Raw genomic sequence first — 21,502 nt, forward strand, 5'->3', positions numbered from 1 at the left:
GCCAAGGTCTCTGAGCCCCCCAGGCAGGGGCTCGAGCCCTTCAGGGCAGCCAGAGGAATTTCCTGGGTGCCAACAGATGCCCACAGGGATGGCACAGAGCTCCTGGGAGCTTCAGATGTGTTGGTGTCACTGGAAGAGACCCACATGCACATGTGGGGTTGCACAGGTGAAAACACAACCTGAGGCAGCTGCCTGTGCATCCCAGAGCTGTCCTGCCTGTGGTGGCAACTCCCAACGCAGCACAGCAGAGCCAGGGATCAGCACTGCCACCACAGAGCCCGAGGGACTCAACTCAGTCACCTCTGGGGCTTGTCTGCACCAGCCCTGGAGTCTCTCTCCAGGATTCTCTGAGATATTTGTTTGTTTATATGAAATACTCCTGATTTTCTGCTCAATAACAGCAGCTTTTTCCACCCCAGCCAGGAGGGAAGTGCCCATCAGGAAAGCAGCTGGCAAGGAGGGGAATTTTCCTCTTTAGTGGTTACTCTGCTCTGGCAGCTGTGGCCTCAGCCACACCAGCTCCCAGGGGCTGGCAGCTGCCAGGGGTGCCCTGAGCTGCTCCCATGATTCAGCATCCTGGCATCCCCGTCCTCAGGGCTGTGCAGGAGGCAGTGGCTGGGCACATGGGCACGAGGGAGCTGCTTGGGCTGTGCACGGAGCCACCCCAGCTCCCAAAAGCCACCCCAGCTCCCAAAAGCCACCCCAGCTCCCAAAACCCTCCCCAGCTCCCAAAACCCACCCCAGTTCCCAAAACCCACCCCAGCTCCCAAAACCCACCCCAGCTCCCAAAACCCACCCCAGCTCCCAAAACCCACCTCAGCTCCCAAAAGCCACTTCAACTCCCAAAACCCACCCCAGCTCCCAAAAGCTGGGGCAAAGCTGTGCCCACGCTGTGTGGCACGAGCTGGAAGCAGCAGCAGCTTCTCCTGAGCTGGGCCAGGTGCATCCCACAGGACTGTCCCACACACAGCACCTCCCCCAGGCCAGGCTGGGTGGGAAGTGTCCCTGCAGAGAGGGCTCAGCAAGGTACAGGAAAGCCCCCAGCCCAGAGGGACAGGCCACCCTTGCCAATTGTCCCCAAGGGTGGTGAATTCCCAGGACTCACCCCATGGCTGGGTCCAGTGCAATTCCCTTGGGGTTGTAGAGCTCCAGGTCCAGCAGGGTGACACAGGTGTCCCCGTTCTTGTTGCACACGAAGATCCTGTCATCAATGTCATCCACGAAGTAGAAGTTGCCCGTGAGCCAGTCGATGGCCATCTGCTCCACATCTGGGCCAGGAGAGGGAGGGAAGGGGGTGAGGCAGGGAGGGACAGAGCCAGGAGACCCCAGGGTCACAAACATCAGCACAGCCAAAGGAATGAGCCCGTGGGAGCCATGAATGCACTGGGACCTGCACCCCTACCAAGGATCTGCCCTGGTCACCCTGCAAGCACCCACAGGGCACCCAGAGGGCACCCACAGCACCCACAGGGCACCCACAGGGCACCCAGAGGGCACCCACAGCACCCACAGCACCCACAGCACCCAGAGCACCTAGAGCACCCACAGGGCACCCAGAGGGCACCCACAGCACCCAGAGCACCCACAGAGCACCCACAGCAACCACAGGGCACCCAGAGGGCACCCACAGCACCCAGAGCATCCACAGGGCACCTAGAGGACACCCACAGCACCCAGAGCACCCGCAGAGCACCCAGAGCACCCACAGGGCACCTACAGCACCCACAGGGCACCCAGAGGGCACCCACAGCACCCAGAGCACCCAGAGGACACCCACAGCACCCACAGGGCACCTACAGCACCCACAGGGCACCCAGAGGGCACCCACAGCATCCAGAGCACCCACAGGGCACACAGGGCACACACAGCACCCAGAGCACCCACAGGGCACACAGGGCACACACAGCACCCAGAGCACCCACAGGGCACCCACAGCATCCACAGGGCACCCAGAGCACCCACAGGGCATCCAGAGGGCACCCACAGCACCCACAGCACCCACAGGGCACCCAGAGGGCACCCAGAGGGCACCCACAGGGCACCCAGAGGACACCGACAGCATCCACAGCACCCACAGGGCACCCAGAGGGCACCCACAGCACTCACAGCACCCACAGGGCACCCAGAGGGCACCCACAGCACTCACAGCACCCACAGGGCACCCATGGCACTCATGACAGCCCATCCTCTGCTCCCCAGGGAGATCTGCTGCCCCCAGACAAGCCAGAGACATCACACACAGCCAGGAGAGCACCTGGTGTGAACATCCTGCAGGAGCACTGGGAATTCATCCCACAGGAATATTGGGAATTCAGTCTGCAGCAACACTGGGAATTCATCCCACAGGAACACTGGGAATTCACCCTGCAGCAACACTGGGAATTCATCCCACAGGAACCCCAGTGGGGCAGGGGGAAGGTGCAAGGTGGCTGCTGGAGAAGGGAGTGGGCAGCAGGGAAGGGGCTCCAACAGCCCCAGGGGATGGGACCCATGCACCAAGGGCAGATCCTGCTGGGCAAGGTGGGAGCAGAGCTAATCCAGAGCTGCAGGGACACCCTGAGGCCTGGAGCAGGTGAGAGACAGCACCTGGCAGGCAGCGTGTGAGTATTTAATTAAACCAGTGAAAGCCAGTGAGTATTTAATTAAACCAGTTAAATCCTATCAACCCAACGTGCCTGAATTCCTGCCTGGCCACCGGGGCAGGGCTCAGCTGCTCAGCCCCTCCTGAGCCTGCCAGGCCAGAGGCCAGGCTGAGGGGCTGCAGCTCCCAGAGATCCCGAGGGTTTTGGAGAGCTGTCCTTTGGATTGCAGCCCCCCCAGACCCTGCACCCCCAGCACTGCAGCACCACAGCCAGCACGGACAGGGCAGAGCAGGGATGGGGCACGGAAGGACCCAGAGGTCAGAGGGAGCCAGAGAGCCCTGGAGGAGCAGGGATGGGGCACAATGACCCCCAGTCCCAGCATCCTGAGGCCAGCAGGACTCAGAGAGCCCTGGAGGAAGGAGCAGGGAAGAGGCACAGAGACCCCCAGTCCCAGCACCCCAAGGCCAGCAGGACCTGGACAGCTCTGGAAGAACAAGGATGGGGCACAATGACCCCCCAGACCCAGCACCCCAAGGCCAGCAGGACTCAGAGAGCCCTGGAGGAGCAGGGATGGGGTACAGTGACCCCCCCAGCCTTAGGACCCCAAGGCCAGCAGGACCTCGACAGCCCTGGAGGAGCAGGGATGGGCCACAGCAACCTCTCAGCCTGAGCACCCCGGGGTCAGCAGGACCCAGACAGCCCCAGAGGAGCAGGGATGGGCCACAGCAACCCCCAGCCTCAGGACCCCAAGGTCAGTGAGACCCAGACAGCCCTGGTGGAGCAGGGCCAGACAGCACTGAATGATTAACCAACACAGAGGGAAAACACGAATCCAGCCAGGAGGTTTTGCAATGCCCCCACCCACCCTGGTCCCGGGCTTCTCCATCCACGCTGGGATGTTGTGTGCTGGGATGAGCACGCAGAGAGTTTGGGGTGCACAAACCCCAATCCCCATCCCTGAGTGACCCAGGCCAGCTCACCCAGCTCACTTTGTGGCCCTGGGGACAGGGATGGGGACAGTGATGCCGACACTGACCCCCCCACCTCCGGAAGGGCGAGGCTGCAGCGCCCGCAGCCACCACCCGGCGAGAGGCAGCTCGTAAAAACAAGTGGGAACAGCCCGAGCCAAGGAATGAGCATCAGCCCCAAACAGGGCTCCCAATGCACTGCCAGGGCTGGCACAGGATTTGTGGGTGCTCCTGCTCCAAGCAGGACCCCCCAGCTCCTGGGGTAAGAGGGGTTTGGGATGAAAACCACCTAAAAATGTACACAGAGAGTTTGGGGTGCACAAACCCCAATCCCCATCCCTGAGTGACCCAGGCCAGCTCACCCAGCTCGCTTTGTGGCCCTGGGGACAGGGATGGGTGCCAAGGGCCACGTTCTGCCCCCGAGACCGTCCTGCTGTCACCCACAGCCCTCCCCTGCTCCCCAAACCTCCCTGTGACGTGGGGAGAGGGCGGCTGGGGCGAAAAATACTCAAGCAAAGGGATGTAAAAAACAAGTGGGAGCAGCCCGAGCCAAGGAATGAGCATCAGCCCCAAACAGGGCTCCCAACCTCCTGCCCAACACGCCAGGGCTGGCACAGGATTTGTGGGTGCTCCTGCTCCAAGCAGGACCCCCCAGCTCCTGGGGCAAGAGGGGTTTGGGATGAAAACCACCTAAAAACTCACACTGGGGTGCCAAGGGGTTCTGCCCCCGAGACAGAGTCCTGCTGTCACCCACAGCCCTCCCCTGCTCCCCAAACCCCCCTGTGACGTGGGGAGGGGGCGGCAGGGCCCTGCTGGGGCGAGAAACACTCGAGCAAAGGGATGTGCAAGAATTCCCCAAAAAAAGCAGGTCTTGGCTGGCGCCTGCGTGGCTGAGTCAGAGTCACAGGACCGGGGGAGAGATCCAAGCAGGGGCGGATGGGGAGCGTTGGCAGAACGGCTCGGGGGGCCCTCACCCCCCACCCATGGCTCAGACCCCCACATTCTCCTCCTCGAGGGGTCCAACCACCTCTGTGCCATCACCAGAGCCCCTTTCCCACCTCTCCTGCCTCTCCCTCCGAGCCGGAGCTGAGTCCAGCCCAACACTCAAAGAGGAATCCAAAGGGAAAACAGCCAAAACAAGGCACAGACTTCCAGCTCCCCACTCCTCTCACACCCATCCTGCCCCAGCCCAGGGGAAAAGAGGGTCCTGGTCCACCTGGGGGTCTCTGGGCAGGCCCCAGCTCCAAGCCGGGCAGCACAGGGCCGGGGGGCTGGGGGTGACGCAAGCACTTGCTCCTCTCCCAGGCTTTATTTTTGCAGCTGGAAAGCATTACCCTCCTCAAAGGCTTTTGTTTTCCAGCTTTGCTCCTTCTCTCCCTGCTCACCATCCTCCCCTCTCCTTCGCAGGAATCACTTTTTATTTCTTTATTATTACCACGGGTTGTTATTATCATCAGCATTGTTATTTTCACCATCATCATCATTATTATCATTATTATTATTATTTTCAGCCCTTTCTTGTAGCCTCAGCTAAACCTGGATTTCCTCTTGAACTTCTGGTGGATGCTAATTTAGAAAACAGCTATTTTTAACCCCTGGCACTGGCCTGCAGACACTTTAACCCCCCTCCTTCTCAATTTTTGGAGAGGGGGGGAGTCTCCCCCTGCATCCCCCACCAAGAATGGGTGCCCAGGGATGGTGCCACGACCACCCATGGCCATCAAACACCCTTTGTACCCATCTGAGGGGACCAGCAGGGCTGACCCTGTCCCCTGGAGAGGTTGTAGGTCATTTCCACAGAGAATTTCAGGGGCAGAGACCACCCCCCCTCCCTCCCACAGCCCCCCTCGGGTGCCTCTCCCCACCAAAATTCCCATCCTGGAATGAATCCTCCTCCTTGCTCAACCTCAGCGATTGCAACACGCCGAGCTCATTTCCCAAGATTTATTTATTTGAGAGCCTTTGGAAGGGAGCTGGTGGGGGCAGAGAGCAGGGAATGTCAGCTTTCCAAGGCTCTTCCTGGGACAGACAGCCAAAAACCCTCACAGGGACGGGGACAGGGACGGGGTCCAGGCCAGCAGCCCCACTCGGGGCGGGGGTGGGTGGCCTTGCCAGCAGGGAGGGCAGATGGAGGGAGGATGGAAGATGAGGGAACTTCATTAAAATTGCTCAACACGGGCGGGTTGGCAACTTCAGGAAACCCCAAAAGCCACCCTCACAGATGTTTCCTGGTTTCACACCCGCCAGGGCCCGAGTGATCCCCACCGAGCTGTTCCTGAGCTCCCTGCCACAAAACTCTGTCACACCAGGCTTGGATTTGCCCTTTTCAGAGAGTCCCAGAATGGTTTGGGTCAAAAGGGATCTTGAAGATCATCTCAGTCCCACCTGAGACCCCTCCCACTATCCCAGGTTGCCCCAAGCTCCATCCAACCTGGTCACGGACACTTCCAGGGATCCAGAGGCATCCCCACCCTCACAGGGAGGAATTTCTTCCTAAAATCTCACCTGTGTCAGTGGGAAGCCATTCCCTGTGTCCTGTCACTCCAGACCCCTGACCAAGTCCCTCTCCAGCTCTCCTGGAGCCTCTTCAGGCACTGGAAGAAGCTCTGAGCTCTCCCTGGAGCCTTCTCAGCTGCAGGGGAGCACCCCCAGCTCTCCCAGCCCGGCTCAGAGCATGGCCTCCTTCTTCTGCTGGGATCCCAGAGCTCCAGGTGGGACAGTCCCACTCACAGAACTCCTTGACACAAGTGGGTCATGGGCTCCACATTTCCCACGGGAGCTGCAGCCCGAGGTTCTCCCTCCCTCAACCCAACTTACCCCACTCCCAGCGAGGCACTGCAGGGCTGTGGGTTTTTTGGGGAAGGAGCTTTGCTGACCCAGCACATAACTTTAGCTCTGCATGAATCAGTTGCTGTGCAGTCTGCAAACACATCAATTGTGGCCTGACAGGAGGAGGAAGGAAACACACAATCTTCCCCTGGATTAAACCAGGGATTTCGACAGTCCTCAAACAGCTGCGAGGGGGACTCAGCCACCCAGCAGCTCCTGAACCATTGAGCAAGGAGAAACCCCTTCTACTCACAGAGGTTCAACAAGCTCAGGAACCAACACAGCACAAAATCCCTGAATTCCAGAATCCCTGAGGCTGGAAAAACCCTCCAGGACCATCGAGTCCACGCTGTGACCGATCCCTGCCAGAGCCCTGAGTGCCACATCCAGATGTTCCTCAGACACCTCCAGGGATGGGCACTCCACCACCACCCTAAGCAGCCCCTTCCAGTGCCTGACAACCTTTTCCATGAAGAAATTCCTCCTGGAATGTGTGGATGTGGCACTTGGGGACACATTTCAGCAATGACCTGGTACCACTGGGTTAGTGGTTGGACTCAAGGGTCTCAGAGGGCTTTTCCACTCCCAGGAGAGCAGGACAGGGCTGGTGGGCAGGAGAGGTGCCAGCTCTGCTTGAAGCAGCCAGAAACATGGTGTGGATGTGGCACTTGGGGACACATTTCAGTGACAATCTGGCACCACTGGGTTAGTGGTTGGACTCGAGGGTCTCAGAGGGCTTTTCCACTCCCAGGAGAGCAGGACAAGGCTGGTGGGCAGGAGAGGTGCCAGCTCTGCTTGAAGCAGCCAGAAACATCCCTGGGCACAGAGCTCTGACACCAAATCTTTGTTCCCATCCTGCTCAGGAGCATTTTCCCCCTTGTCCCATCACACAGGACAGAGAACAGAGAGGGACCGACCACCGCTGCCAACATCTGGCTTTAAATAATTAATAAAGAAATAAAGAAAAATCAAGAAATAAAGAATAAATAAAGAATATTAAAGTCCTATAAACAGCTGGTTCTTGCTTCCCCAGGGTCAACCAGCCTTGACACAAACCACGGAATCCACGGCTCACATCAGAGCTGCCCGTCCACACCACATCCCACAGAGAGCAGCGCACACCGCGTCCCCTGCTCCAGGCACAACCCACCCTGCAGGGCAAGCAGGAGCCGTGGCCAGTTTGCCACCCAGCAAGAAAAGAAGCCTGGGAGGGCTGGGGGGTGGCCCCACGAGCCCCTCGGGCGCCCGAGGCGCGTGGCCTGGGAGGAAAACATCTTGGAAAAGTCGCTGAATATTTCGGCTCTGAAACGCCGGCGGCGGCGCAGGAACGGAGGCTCGTCAGGAATGCAATCCCCAGGGCTGCTGAAATACATCGGTTTCCTACTTTCCTTTTTTTATAGGGAATGATCCGTTTGATACATTTACATAATGCCATAATCTGGAGGAATTTCTGTCTCTTTCCCCCTCCACAGACATCCTCTCGGCGGGAGAACAAGACCGTCTCTGTGACGGCACCGCGCTCCGTGGATAAACACTGCTCCTGGGGACAATTTTCCTTAATTAGAAGTATGTTAACAGGACGAGCACAAAGACAAACTCCCGCCCCCAAGGGCGCCCGACGGCCGGACAGACACCCCGAGGGTCCAGCATGGCCCCCCTGCTCCCAGGAACAGCCAAGTCCTTGTGTCCGAGCAGGGCAGGAGGGGAACGGCTGCCACCACCACACACGGCCACAGCCGTCACGTCAGCCTCGTTGCCTCAGCAAAGCAGGCTCAAAAATAAATAAATTCACCCCCCTCTCTGCTGAGATGTTTCTCTGCGAGGAGGAACCGCTGGGTGGAAGCCGGTGGCCCTCGGCCAGGACGTCTGACTCGGCTCTGGGATGGATCCCTGGGGCTCTGCGCGCACTCACGCCCGCCCTCGCCCGCCAAACGTTCCTTGGGGGGTGACACGGCCCCCACAGAGGGACATCCCAGCCTGGGGACAGGCTGGAGCACTGCCCTTCTCCAGGGAGCCCTGGGACCCCCAGTCCATGGGCTGTCTGTGCCTTGGACCCCCAGTGCAGCACCACTGAAGGGGAACCGTGTCCAAGGGATCACCAGAACCTCTGCAGCCCCTCTCTGACACCATCTCCAGCTCCCCAGGGTGGGGACACCCCAAAACTGCCTCTTCTTCAGGCCATGTTCTGCTCCAGTGCAGCACCATGGCTGCATTTGAAGGGGACCAATGTCCAAGCAGTCACTGACACCTCTCCAGCCCCTCTCTGACACCATCTCCAGCTCCCCAGGGTGGGGACAACCCATGGCTGTATCTGAAGGGGAACCATGTCCAAGCAGTCACTGACACCTCTCCAGCTCCTCTCTGACACCATCTCCAGCTCCCCAGAGTGGGGACACCCCAAAATTGCCTCCTCTTCTCTATTCTGGTGCAGCACCATGGCTGCATCTGCAGGGGAACCATGTCCAAGCAGTCACTGACACCATCTCCAGCTCCTCTCTAACACCATCTCCAGCTCCTCTCTAACACCATCTCCAGCTCCCCAAGGTGGGGACACCCCAAACCTGCTTCCTCTTCAGGCCATGTTCTGCTCCAGTGCAGCACCATGGCTGCATCTCCCATGTCCAAGGCATCACCAGCACCTCTCCAGCTCCTCTCTGACACCATCTCCAGCTCCCCAGAGTGGGGACACCCCAAAAATGCCTCCCCTCCTCTTCTCTATTCTGGTGCAGCACCATGGCTGTATCTATCTGAAGGGGAACCATGTCCAAGAACCTCTCCAGAACCATGACCAGCACCTCTCCAGCCCCTCTCTGACACCATCTCCAGCTCCCCAGAGTGGGGACACCCCAAAATTGCCTCCTCTTCTCTATTCTGGTGCAGCACCATGGCTGCATCTGCAGGGGAACCATGTCCAAGCAGTCACTGACACCATCTCCAGCTCCTCTCTAACACCATCTCCAGCTCCCCAGAGTGGGGACACCCCAAAATTCCCTCCTCTTCAGGCTATGTTCTGCTCCAGTGCAGCACCATGGTTGCATCTCCCATGTCCAAGGCATCTCCAGCACCTCTCCAGCCCCTCTCTGACACCATCTCCAGCTCCCCAGGGTGGGCACACCCCAAACTTTCACTCCTCCCCATGTCCTGGCTCAACCCCGCAGCATCCCTGCAGAGCCTGGCTGAGGCACAGGAGGTGGGAAGAGCAGGAACAGGGATGGAATGAGCTGTGGAGGGCAGCCAAGGGACTGCTAATTACTCTGCCTTAATGAGCCCATTCCATGGGCACAACTATTCCACAGAGGCTGAGGGAGGCACGGGGCACTTGGCTTCCTTCTGGGTGAGAGGAGAGAGACACAGGCTCGATGGAAACCCGTCACTGGGGTGATCCGGGGGGAGGAGAAAGCAGAAATGGGGCCAGCATGGGCAGGAAGGGTCCCAAGGGGCTCCTGCAGTGAGCCTGGCACGAGGCAGAGCAGGATGGACACACAGATGTGTGTTGGGACAGACAGACAGATGTGTGCTGGGACAGACACGCTCCTGTCCATGTGAAATCAAACCCATCCCTGGGCACTGATGACTCAGGACATTCCGTGGGAATGCAGCTCAGCCCTGCCACCACAGCCCGGGGGGGTTGCAGGGGGTCTCAGTGCCCCTGGGGGATTTATTTCTGTTCCCTGTGAGGGGAAACAGCAGGTAAGGGGAGTCAGAGGTGCTGGGCAGAGCCACAGCAGGGTCCTGAGTGTCAGATCTTCGTTAACAGACTGATTAAAATCCCCATCATGACGTTGTACCCTGCCACACAATGAGCTGGTGACAGCTCCAGACAGTCCCTGTGTCCTCCATCCCCTGTTCCCCCCATCCCCTGCTCCCTCCAGCTCCTGCTTGCCTTCATCCCCTGCTCCCACCCAATCCCATGTGGTCCCTGCTCTATTCTATTCCCTTCTCCCACCCATCCCATTCCCTGCTCCCATCCATCCTGGTCCCTGCTCTCCCCTATCCCCTGCTCCCCTCCATGTCCTGCTCCCATTTATCCCCTGCTCCCATTTATCCCCTGCTCCCATTGATCCCTTGCTCCCATTTATCCCCTGATTCCATTTATCCCCTGCTCTCCCCCATTCCCTGATTTCCCCCATCCCCTGCTCTCCCCTATCCCTTCTCCCCTCCGTGTCCTGCTCCCATTTATCCCCTGCTCCCATTTATCCCCTGTTCTCCCCACCCCCTTCTCTTCCCCAGCTCCCACCTTCCTCCCTCACTGCAACAAGAACAGCCATAAACAGTTAAAAAAGAAAAAAAAAAACCAACAGAAAGGAACCACGAGATGAAGTTACCAATCATCCCCCCTCTCCTGCCAAGTGAGTTCATGTCGGAGCCTCTTTCTTGGCCAGGATGAGGCAGCAAGGAAGAAAAATAGCTTTCCATGCAAAGTGGGGGAAGAAATGTACTTGGATTCCTCTGCAGAGCAACACGGCCCTGAAATCAATCTGTCCCAGCAGCCACAGCTCCTCTCTGTGCCTGCTGGCACGGGGACAGGCCATTCCAAGTGACAGTGAAATGGAGTCCATGAAAACACCCCCCGAGCTGGGCAGCTTGGGATTGATGCTGCCCGGGAAGGGATTTTGATGGTGGCCAGATTGCTGGTGTTTAGGGCTTATAATGCACTCAGGATCAAATGTCCTGATATTTCAAACTCCTTCCCGGGGGCTTGTTTTAGAAAGGAAAACAACAAACCTTAAAGTGAGAAATAATAAATCATGGCACCTCTGCAGCCATTCCCCAGCAGCCCCGCATGCAGCCTGCTGAGCTGCAGAATTGCTGCCTGCTCCTCCTGGGAAGGAGCAGAGCTGGACTGGGAGAGCAGGGTTGGACTGGGAAGGAGCAGAGCTGGACTGGGAGAGCAGAGCTGGGACTGGGAAGGAGCAGAGCTGGACTGGGAGAGCAGAGCTGGGACTGGGAAGGAGCAGAGCTGGACTGGGAGAGCGGGGTTGGACTGGGAAGGAGCAGAGCTGGACTGGGAGAGCAGAGCTGGACTGGGAGAGCAGTGCTGGACTGGGAAGGAGCAGAGCTGGACTGGGAGAGCAGAACTGGACTGGGAGAGCAGAGCTGGGACTGGGAGAGCAGAGCTGGGACTGGGAAGGAGCAGAGCTGGGACTGGGAGAGCAGAGCTGGGACTGGGAAGGAGCAGAGCTGGACTGGGAGAGCAGAGCTGGACTGGGAGAGCAGAGCTGGGACTGGGAAAGAGCAATGCTGGACTGGGAGAGCAGAGCTGGACTGGGAAGGAGCAGTGCTGGGACTGGGAGAGCAGAGCTGGGACTGGGAGAGCAGAGCTGGACTGGGAAGGAGCAGAGCTGGACTGGGAGAGCAGAGCTGGACTGGGAAGGAGCAGTGCTGGGACTGGGAGAGCAGAGCTGGACTGGGAGAGCAGAGCTGGGACTGGGAGAGCAGAGCTGGGACTGGGAAGGAGCAGAGCTGGACTGGGAGAGCAGAGCTGGACTGGGAAGGAGCAGAGCTGGACTGGGAGAGCAGAGCTGGACTGGGAAGGAGCAGTGCTGGGACTGGGAGAGCAGAGCTGGACTGGGAGAGCAGAGCTGGGACTGGGAGAGCAGAGCTGGGACTGGGAGAGCAGTGCTGGGACTGGGAAGGAGCAGAGCTGGGACTGGGAGAGCAGAGCTGGGACTGGGAAGGAGCAGAGCTGGACTGGGAGAGCAGAACTGGACTGGGAGAGCAGAACTGGACTGGGAGAGCAGTGCTGGGACTGGGAGAGCAGAGCTGGACTGGGAAGGAGCAGAGCTGGACTGGGAGAGCAGAGCTGGCACTGGGAGAGCAGTGCTGGGACTGGGAAGGAGCAGAGCTGGACTGGGAGAGCAGAGCTGGGACTGGGAGAGCACAGCTGGGACTGGGAGAGCACAGCTGGCACTGGGAGAGCAGAGCTGGGACTGGGAGAGCACAGCTGGGACTGGGAGAGCAGAGCTGGGCCTCGGAGAGCAGAGCTGGGACTGGGAAGGAGCAGAGCTGGGACTGGGAGAGCACAGCTGGGACTGGGAGAGCACAGCTGGGACTGGGAGAGCACAGCTGGGACTGGGAGAGCAGAGCTGGACTGGGAGAGCAGAGCTGGGACTGGGAAAGCAGAGCTGGACTGGGAGAGCAGAGCTGGGACTGGGAAAGCAGAGCTGGACTGGGAAAGAGCAATGCTGGACTGGGAGGGTGGCACTGGGACTGGGAAGGAGCAGTGCTGGGACTGGGAGAGCAGAGCTGGACTGGGAGAGCAGAGCTGGGCTGGGAAGGAGCAGAGCTGGACTGGGAGAGCAGAGCTGGGACTGGGAAGGAGCAGAGCTGGACTGGGAGAGCAGAGCTGGGACTGGGAAAGAGCAGAGCTGGGACTGGGAGGGTGGCACTGGGACTGGGAAAGAGCAGAGCTAGGACTGGGAAAGAGCAGAGCTGGGACTGGGAAGGAGCAGAGCTGGGACTGGGAAGGAGCAGTGCGGGACTGGGAGAGCAGAGCTGGGACTGGGAAGGAGCAGAGCTGGACTGGGCGGGTGGCACTGGGACTGGGAAGGAGCAGTGCTGGGACTGGGAGGGTGGCACTGGGACTGGGAAGGAGCAGTGCTGGGACTGGGAGGGTGGCACTGGGACTGGGAAGGAGCAGTGCTGGGACTGGGAGAGCAGAGCTGGGACTGGGAAGGAGCAGCACCAGAGCTGGGATGAGGCAGTGCCACCTGCCAGCACAATCAATGCTTTCCCTGGCATCACCAAGCTCAGCTGCTGATCAGATCCTCCCAGTTCTGACCACACAAAAAAACCACAGAAAAGGAGAAAAAGAAAAAGAAAAAGGGGGAAAAGAAACCGAAAGAGCACCAGAAGGGGAGGGGAAGGGCAGGGAGAGGGGAGCCACCCCAAGAGCCAGGGAGAAGCCCAGTGCTCTGGCTCGTGTTCCCGGTATTTTTCCACAGTGCAAGCAAAGGGTTCCTGTCCCGCCCTGAGAGCCGAGTGTCACCCGATCACAGAGCACCGGAGACGGGGATTTAACACCTCTGTCAACGCCAGCCAGGGGACCCAGAGGTGACCAGCACAGCCCTGGCCTGCTGCCAGCTAAAGGTGGCCCCCTAAGGACAGCCCGGGCTCTAGAGAGGTGTTCCCACCTCCTGGTGTCACCTCTAGGGGACAGGGACATGAATCTGATGGAAGGAGGCACAAATCCCCCAGCACAGCTGCTTCCCTCCCTGGCTCCACGGCCGAGGATGGCCCCAGGGTGGGGGGACAAGGCCAGCAGGATAAGCCTGGAGAGCTGGGGGAGCTGGGGGAGCTGGGGGAGCTGGGGGAGCAGAGAGTTCTGGCCATGACACGGGAAGCAGCAGCACCAGAGCCCAGCAACAGATTTTAATTATTATTTTTTAGTGCTCTGTTTGGCTCAGAAATTCCTTGGAAGCCCAACTCCAAACAAACAAGGACATTGTCTGGGGAAACACGTGGAGCTTGGAATCTGCTTGAGAAAACCCACGGGATCACAAAGTCCCCGGAGGTCAAGGATCTGCCACGGAGCACAGAGGGTCCAAGGGGAGCTGTGACAGGTCCCCAGCTGTCCCCAGCCCCACTCCAGAGGGGCTCAGGGCTGGCAGGGGGTTCAGAGTGAACCCCCTGTGCCATCCTGATGCTCCAAGGGGTCAGGGCAGCCTGAGCCTCTGTCCTTGAGCCTGCCAGGATCCCCCCGGCCAGGAACACTGCAGGGTTGTCACACGGAGAGGAGGAGAGGGACAGCAGGATGGGAGGAAGGATAAGACAAGTTACTCTTGTTACAATTCAGTGCTGGCAGGAAGGACAAGCCCTTCCCGTGCCTCATCCCCATCACGGGGGTGAGCACAGAGGGACACCGGGCATCCCCTGTGCCACTTCCAAGGTCCCTGTGGAGATGGGGACATCTGGACCCCTCCCCACATCATCCCACCTGTGCTGGCCATTGGCACCAAGCCCTGAGGTGGCCAGAGCCCCCCCAGCCCACTCGGACTGATGGTGGAGAGAAACGATCCCATTCCAACACAGAGCAGGAATTTTTTTGTAAGAGAAATGGATGGAAAGCTTCACCAGCCTCTGATTTTTCGTGTGTCCCTGGAAAAAGACCTGGGGGTAGGGAACCAGCCAGCTCAGATCAAGTGAGAAAATCAGTGCCTGTGACAAATACCCACGGGCAGCGAGGTGGGAGCCGAGGGGGAGGCGCTGCAGGAAGCCCTGAGGCTGCCGAGCCTGCGGAGAGCAAAAAGCTTTGGGAGTGTAAGGGCCAGGGGAACAATAAAGCTCTGAGGACATCGGGCCGTGCCCAGGGCTGTTAACAGCCCTCACTGAACACATCTCCCACAGCACAAGTGGCAGGAATCTCTGCAGGAGCCGAGCAGGACAGGGAGGCAGGGGGAGCTCATCCCAGGCTCTCCCCCTGCAGCTGGAGCTCTCCAGCCCCTCAGCATCAATCTCCCCCCATCAGATGCCAGCTCAAGCCCCATTAGCAGCGGGCACCAGGGAGGCCCCGGTCCTGCTGGGAGCAGATAATGCCATAAAGAAGCAAATAAAGAGGGAAACCACTAATTGGATTCACAGCGTCCTGCAGGAGAGTGACATTATCTCCTCATCCCCACCCCAGCTCCCCCAGGGCTGGGGGAATTCACTCCTCCACTTCCTTTGTGATGAACCAGCTTGGCCCTGAGGGAGAGGGGCACCTAAAGAGACCCCCTAAATCCCAGGGACGCCCCTAAATCCCAGGGACACCCCAAAATCCCGGGAGGGGAGCAGGAAGCTGAGCCCTGTCCTGCTCAGCTCCACGCTATCGCCTGGGAGAGCAAAGGGTGAGGCCTCTCCCTAAAAATACACCCTGCCCTAAAAATACACAGGGTGAGCTTAAATTAACTGTGCACACACCCTCGGCAGTGCCCACAGCCTGCCCAGCCCAGCCACACACAGACCCCAGGACCCCCAGGACCCCCAGGATCTCTGAGACACCCGGGACCTCCAAGATCCCCAGGACCCCCAGGATTCCCAGGACCCTCAGGACCCCCAGGGTCCCCAGGAACTCCAGGACACCCGGGACCTCCAGGATCCCCAAGACTCCCAGAACTTCCAGGACCCCCAGGATTCCCAGAACCCCTGGGACCCCCAGGATCCCCAGAACCCCCGGGACCCCCAGGATCCACAGGACCCCCATCTGCAGAAATCTGTCCATCCCAATTTGCTGGATGAGCCATTGCTCACCCAACAGCACAGTGGGTGGGGTAAGGGGATCCCTCTTCCCCCTGGAAGCCTCCCCAGTTTCAGGAGGCAAAAAACACCCCCAGGGGAAGCAAAAACCTGACAGAGACCCACTGCAAGCCCCAGAGCCTCCAATTCCACTCTGACTGACTTGGGCAAAGGACAAAAGCAGCGCCAGGAATGGTGTCCCACATCCCAGCTCTCCCCAGCTGGGGCACTCACTGCTCTGTGCAGGCAGGGAAGGTGCTGGAAGCCCTCAAGGACACCTCAGAGAGCACCAAAATCCCAACCAGTAACTCTCCCTCCCATCCAGACTGCAGAGCTGGGAGCAGCAAGCCCGAACAGGACACAGAGCTGTGAACGCTCTCGTCCTGGCCACGGAGCCACCAGCAGAAGGAAACTGCCACCAGCCACTCACACCACGACTCAATGGCACCCACAGAGGCACCTTGGCGTTGGGAGTTTGTTCTTGGTCACTTTTTGGGGTGGGACTTGGTCATTTTTTGGGGTGGGACCAAAGGAAGCAAGAGCTGCCATCCCAAAATCTGCTCCACTCCTCCCTGTATCATTTCTCCTCACATCTGCACACCAAGAAATTACTAAACTGGATAAAAATTATAAAAAAAAGAAAAGGGAATGACCTGTGGGAAGCTGCCTCCTTCCCAGTTTCACCCACCACGGCCTAGGAATTGGGGATGGGGAGCAGGATGGGGGGTGGGCACTCACGGTGCAGGCTCAGGGAGATGTTGATGGACCTTTCCTCCACAAAGCCCTTCAGGTTGGGGATCTTGGCACACTTGAGGATGGTCTGGGAGGCACTGTCACCCACGTGGACCCAGCAGACCGTGTCCTCCACGTAGTTGAAGTCCATGGCCGTGGTCTGCTTGGCGCTGGTGGGGGTGATGTTGGGCACGGGGGCCCCGCTCAGGTAGGTGGCCAGGATGTTCTGGGAGTTGGCAATGAGCAGCACAGGAGGGCGATCCACGGGCTCTGGGGGCAAGGAGGGGACAGCAGGGTCAGGGCACACCTCAATCCTGTGCCTATAACCCCAAGGAAGAGCCCAATGTGGGGCACTCAGGGCAGGGCCATGGTCTGCAGAGCTGCCCTGAAGCACCTCCAGAAGATCCCCCTGCTGAGGCTCTCACCATTCTTGGCTTTGCAGGATCTGTTGTCTGGCTGCAGGAGATAGCCCTCGACACAGCTGCACGTGTAGGAGCCCTCTGTGTTGGTGCATGTCTGGCTGCAGGTCCCATACACGGTGCATTCATCAAAGTCTGGGAAAAACAGGGGAAAAAACAATTTTGGACCAGAAAAAAACCTCCTTTGCTGCTTGAAGAGGAAATGAAGCTCCACAGTTTCTCCAAGGTGGAGCTGGAGAGGAGGGGATGATCCCTGAGCCAAAGGGACCCTCACATCAGCCTGCCAGGGAATCCCATCCCATGGATCCCATCCCATGGATCCCATCCCATGGATCCCATCCCATCCCATCAATCCCATCCCATGGATCCCATCCCATCCCATCAATCCCATCCCATGGATCCCATCCTATCCCATCAATCCCATCCATTCCATTCCATTCCATTCCATCCCATCCCATCAATCCTATCCCATCAATCCCATACCATGGATCCCATTCCATCCCATCAATCCCATCCCATGGATCCCATCCTATCCCATCAATCCCATCCATTCCATTCCATTCCATTCCATTCCATCCCATCCCATCCCATCCCATCAATCCTATCCCATCAATCCCATACCATGGATCCCATCCCATCCCATCAATCCCATCCCATCAATCCCATCCCACAAATCCCATCCCACAAATCCCATAAATCCCATCAATCCCATCAATCCTGTTCCATCCCATCCCATCCCACAAATCCCATCCCATCAATCCCATCCCATCCCATCAATCCCATCCCATCAATCCCATTCCACAAATCCCATAAATCCCATAAATTCCATAAATCCCATCAATCCCATCAATCCCATCAATCCTATTCCATCCCATCCCACCCCACAAATCCCATCCCATGGATCCCATCCCATCCCATGGATCCCATCCCATAAATCCCATGCCATAAATCCAATCCCACAAATCCCATCCTATCAATCCCATCCCATCAATCCCATCCCACCCCACCCCATCCCACCTGCCCTGTGCTGACCCCAGCTCTCCCCATCCCCGTTCCCACACAGCCAAGCCCCGGCACTGCTGCCAGCAGTGACATCGGCCCCATCCCCGAGGAGCCACTGTCCCCAGCAGGCAGTGGGGGCTCTGCCCAGCCCAGCCCCACCTCTGCAGCTCCTCCTGTCCTCGGCCAGCTGGAAGGAGTGGTTGCAGTAGCACACGGGGCCGTTCAGCGTGGGGGCACAGTGGTGCTGGCAGCTCAGAGCCGAGCAGTTGGCCAGTTGTTCTGCAGGGACAGGGAGGATGGAAGAGACAGGATGTCACCCAGGATGGACACCAAGGACCAAGGGTTGGGTGAGCAGGATCACCAGACTCCATCAGGATCACCTAATCCCATTAGGATCACCTGACCCCATCAGGATCACCTGACTCCATTAGGATCACCAGACCCCATCAGGATCACCAAACTCCATCAGGATCACCTGACCCCATCAGGATCACCAAACTCCATTAGGATCACCAGACTCCATTAGGATCACCTGACCCCATCAGGATCACCAGACTCCATTAGGATCACCAGACCCCATCAGGATCACCAAACTCCATTAGGATCACCTGACCCCATCAGGATCACCAAACTCCATCAGGATCACCAGACTCCATTAGGATCACCAGACCCCATCAGGATCACCAAACTCCATTAGGATCACCTGACCCCATCAGGATCACCAAACTCCATTAGGATCACCTGACCCCATTAGGATCACCTAACCCCATTAGGATCACCTAACCACATCAGGATCACCAGACCCCATCAGGATCACCAGACCCCATCAGGATCACCTAACCACATCAGGATTTGCTGGGAAATCTCACATTTCTCACCTCCCAGAGAGGAGAGAAGGTCTGAGCCCCTCAGCAGAGGGAGGGAGGCAATGAGGGATACATGGCTGCTCCAGGGAGGGGGGTCTGAGCAGCCTCTGCCAGCCCCAGTGCTGCTGATTCCATGCCAGTTCCAGGGCCTGGCAGTTCTTGTGCAGGGGAGTGGCATGGGATGCAGATCCAGGGCATCCTGAGGGACATGGATGCACCAGAACCCAGAACTCCCCCCCTTTCCAACCCTGGAGTGCTCAGAGGGGACAATGAGGGGGCTCAGCATGGGGGCTCCACTGGCACTGCCACCCCCAGGATGTCTGCAAGGGCAGCATAGATGGAGGAGCAGGGTGGGGGAGCACTGGTCCAGCAGCAGGAGCAGGAACAGGGGTTGGGGTGACAATTTGGGGTCATGGCTCAGGGTGACAGCTTGGCGTGATGGCCTGGGGTCAGCTTGGGGTGACAGCTCAAGGTGATGGCTTGGGGTGATCACTTGGGGTGATGGCTTGGGGTGACAGCTCAAGGTGACAGCTCAAGGTGATTGCTTGGAGTGATCACTTGGGGTGATGGCTTGGGGTGACAGCTCAAGGTGATGGCTTGGGGTGATCACTTGGGGTGATGGCTTGGGGTGACAGCTCAAGGTGACAGCTCAAGGTGATTGCTTGGAGTGATCACTTGGGGTGATGGCTTGGGGTGACAGCTCAAGGTGACAGCTCAAGGTGATTGCTTGGAGTGATCACTTGGGGTGATGGCTTGGGTGACAGCTCAAGGTGATGGCTTGGGGTGATCACTTGGGGTGATCACTTGGGGTGATGGCTTGGGGTGACAGCTCAAGGTGACAGCTCAAGGTGATTGCTTGAGGTCATGTCTTGGAGTGACAGCTCAAGGTGATTGCTTGGGGTGATGGCTTGGGGTCATGTCTTGGGGTGACAGCTCAAGGTGACAGCTCAAGGTGATTGCTTGGGGTGATCACTTGGGGTGATGGCTTGGGGTGACAGCTCACCTGCCCACACCTGGGGCAGTGGCAGGCTGGGACTCGCAAGCAGCTGGGAGGAAATGGAGGAAATGCCTCCCTGGGGTGGCACCTGCCGCGGGCAGGGGGGACTCGGCATCCAGCTCAAGCAGCACCGAGGGCTGGCAGCCCCAGCGTGCCCAAACCTGTGAGCACCAGGTGCCCAAAGCCCTGAGCAGCTGCCCCAGCAGGGCTCACGTGGCTCACGTGCTGCCCGGCCGTGAAAAATCAGATCCCACTTAAGTAACGAGAGCTCTTACTGAAATATTAATTCTCAGCTCAGGCACAGCTGCAGGAGCTGCCCTGGGCTGCTCCCGTGGGATCCAGGCAGTGGAGAGGAGCTGGGTCCCAGCAGGGAGCCCTTTGGGGCCAGGGGGAGCAGGACAGGGGCCCCCCAGGCCAGGAAGGGAAGGGTTGGGGAGCAGAGAGGCTCTGGAACACAAGGTCAGCCCGGGACACACATTTCTGAGCCTTTAATCTGCACAGCAGCACGCTGGTTTAGGGAGTTTTCCAGCAGGATTAGCCACGGGGACAGGCCAGGAGCAGGGGACAAAGCTCCTGGAAATTAGGAAAAAACCACAGTGGTATCTCTTATCTGGACCAGAACCCCAGGCCTGCAGCTTTTAAGCCCAGGAGACAATGCAGCTATTTCATGGCTGCAGGCTCAGGAATGATGGGCATTTCACTTCCAAGCGGCTCTGGATAATCTCTGGATCTGTGACTGTGCTGAGCTGAGTGTGCTGGGGCTCACACTTGAGAGAAGAAAACAGGAACCTCATCACTCCTACCCCATGGGGCAGCCCCCCTTTCCTGGGACCCCCAAACCTCTGCTTCTGGTCACATCTCACAGCACTCAGAAAAATATCTTTTCATGGGAGCACTGGTACTGCACCAGCATCAAACCATGACAGACTGCTGAGCTGAGTGTGGTGGGGCTCACACTCAACAGGAGAAATGGGAACCTCATCACTCCTACCCCATGGGGCAGCCCCCCTTTCCAGGGACTGTGAGACCCCCAAACTTCTCTTTCTGGTTGGGTTAGGGTTAGGGTTAGGGTTAGGGTTAGGGTTAGGGTTATCTCACAGAACTCATTTGAGAAAAATATCTTTTCATGGGTGCACCAGTGTCAAACCAGGACAGACTGTGCTGAGTGTGGTGGGGCTCATACTCATCACTCCTACCCCTTGGGGCAGCCCCCCTTTCCTGGGACCCCCAAACCTCTGTTTCTGGTCACATCTCACAGCACTCACTTAGAAAAATATCTTTTCATGGGAGCACTGGTACTGCACCAGCATCAAACCATGACAGACTGTGCTGAGCTGAGTGTGCTGGGGCTCACCTCGAGAGAAGAAAACAGGAACCTCATCACTCCTACCCCATGGGGCAGCCCCCCTTTCCAGGGACTGTGGGACCCCCAAACCTCTGTTTCTGTTTGTGTTAGGGTTAGGGTTAGGGTTAGGGTTAGGGTTAGGGTTAGGGTTAGGGTTGGGGTTGGGGTTAGGGTTAGGGTTATCTCACAGCACTCATTTGAGAAAAATATCTTTTCATGGGTGCACTTGTATTGCACCAGCATCAAACCACAACAGACTGTGCTGAGCTGAGTGTGATGGGGCTCACCTCGAGAGGACAAACCAGGCACCTCATCACTCCTACCCTGTTGGGGAGCACCCCTTGGGGCAGCCCCCCTTTGCCGGGACCCCCAAACTTCTGTTTCTGGTCACATCTCACAGCACTCATTTATAAAAATATCTTTTCATGGGTGCACTGGTACTGCACCAGCATCAAACCAGGACAGACTGTGCTGAGCTGAGTGTGGTGGGGCTCACCTCGAGAGGACAAACCAAGCACCTCATCACTCCTACCGTGTTGGGGAGCACCC

The 21,502-nt window shown here is 58.4% G+C and overlaps 1 protein-coding gene across 1 annotated transcript in view; it reads right to left on the minus strand.

The window, feature by feature from the left end:
* The window catches only part of LRP1 (LDL receptor related protein 1), a 91,734-nt gene that overhangs the window by 46,185 nt on the left and 24,047 nt on the right, over nucleotides 1–21,502 (minus strand). The window contains exons 4-7 of the mRNA XM_059871723.1: nucleotides 17,905–18,024; nucleotides 16,750–16,878; nucleotides 16,331–16,594; nucleotides 1,106–1,268 (exon numbers count right to left, since the gene is read on the minus strand). Of these exons, the coding sequence (XP_059727706.1) occupies nucleotides 1,106–1,268; nucleotides 16,331–16,594; nucleotides 16,750–16,878; nucleotides 17,905–18,024 (676 nt within the window). The remainder of the gene's footprint in view (nucleotides 1–1,105; nucleotides 1,269–16,330; nucleotides 16,595–16,749; nucleotides 16,879–17,904; nucleotides 18,025–21,502) is intronic.

This window comes from Haemorhous mexicanus, chromosome 33 (assembly GCF_027477595.1).
Source record: "Haemorhous mexicanus isolate bHaeMex1 chromosome 33, bHaeMex1.pri, whole genome shotgun sequence".
Classification (NCBI taxonomy): Eukaryota; Metazoa; Chordata; class Aves; order Passeriformes; family Fringillidae; genus Haemorhous; species Haemorhous mexicanus.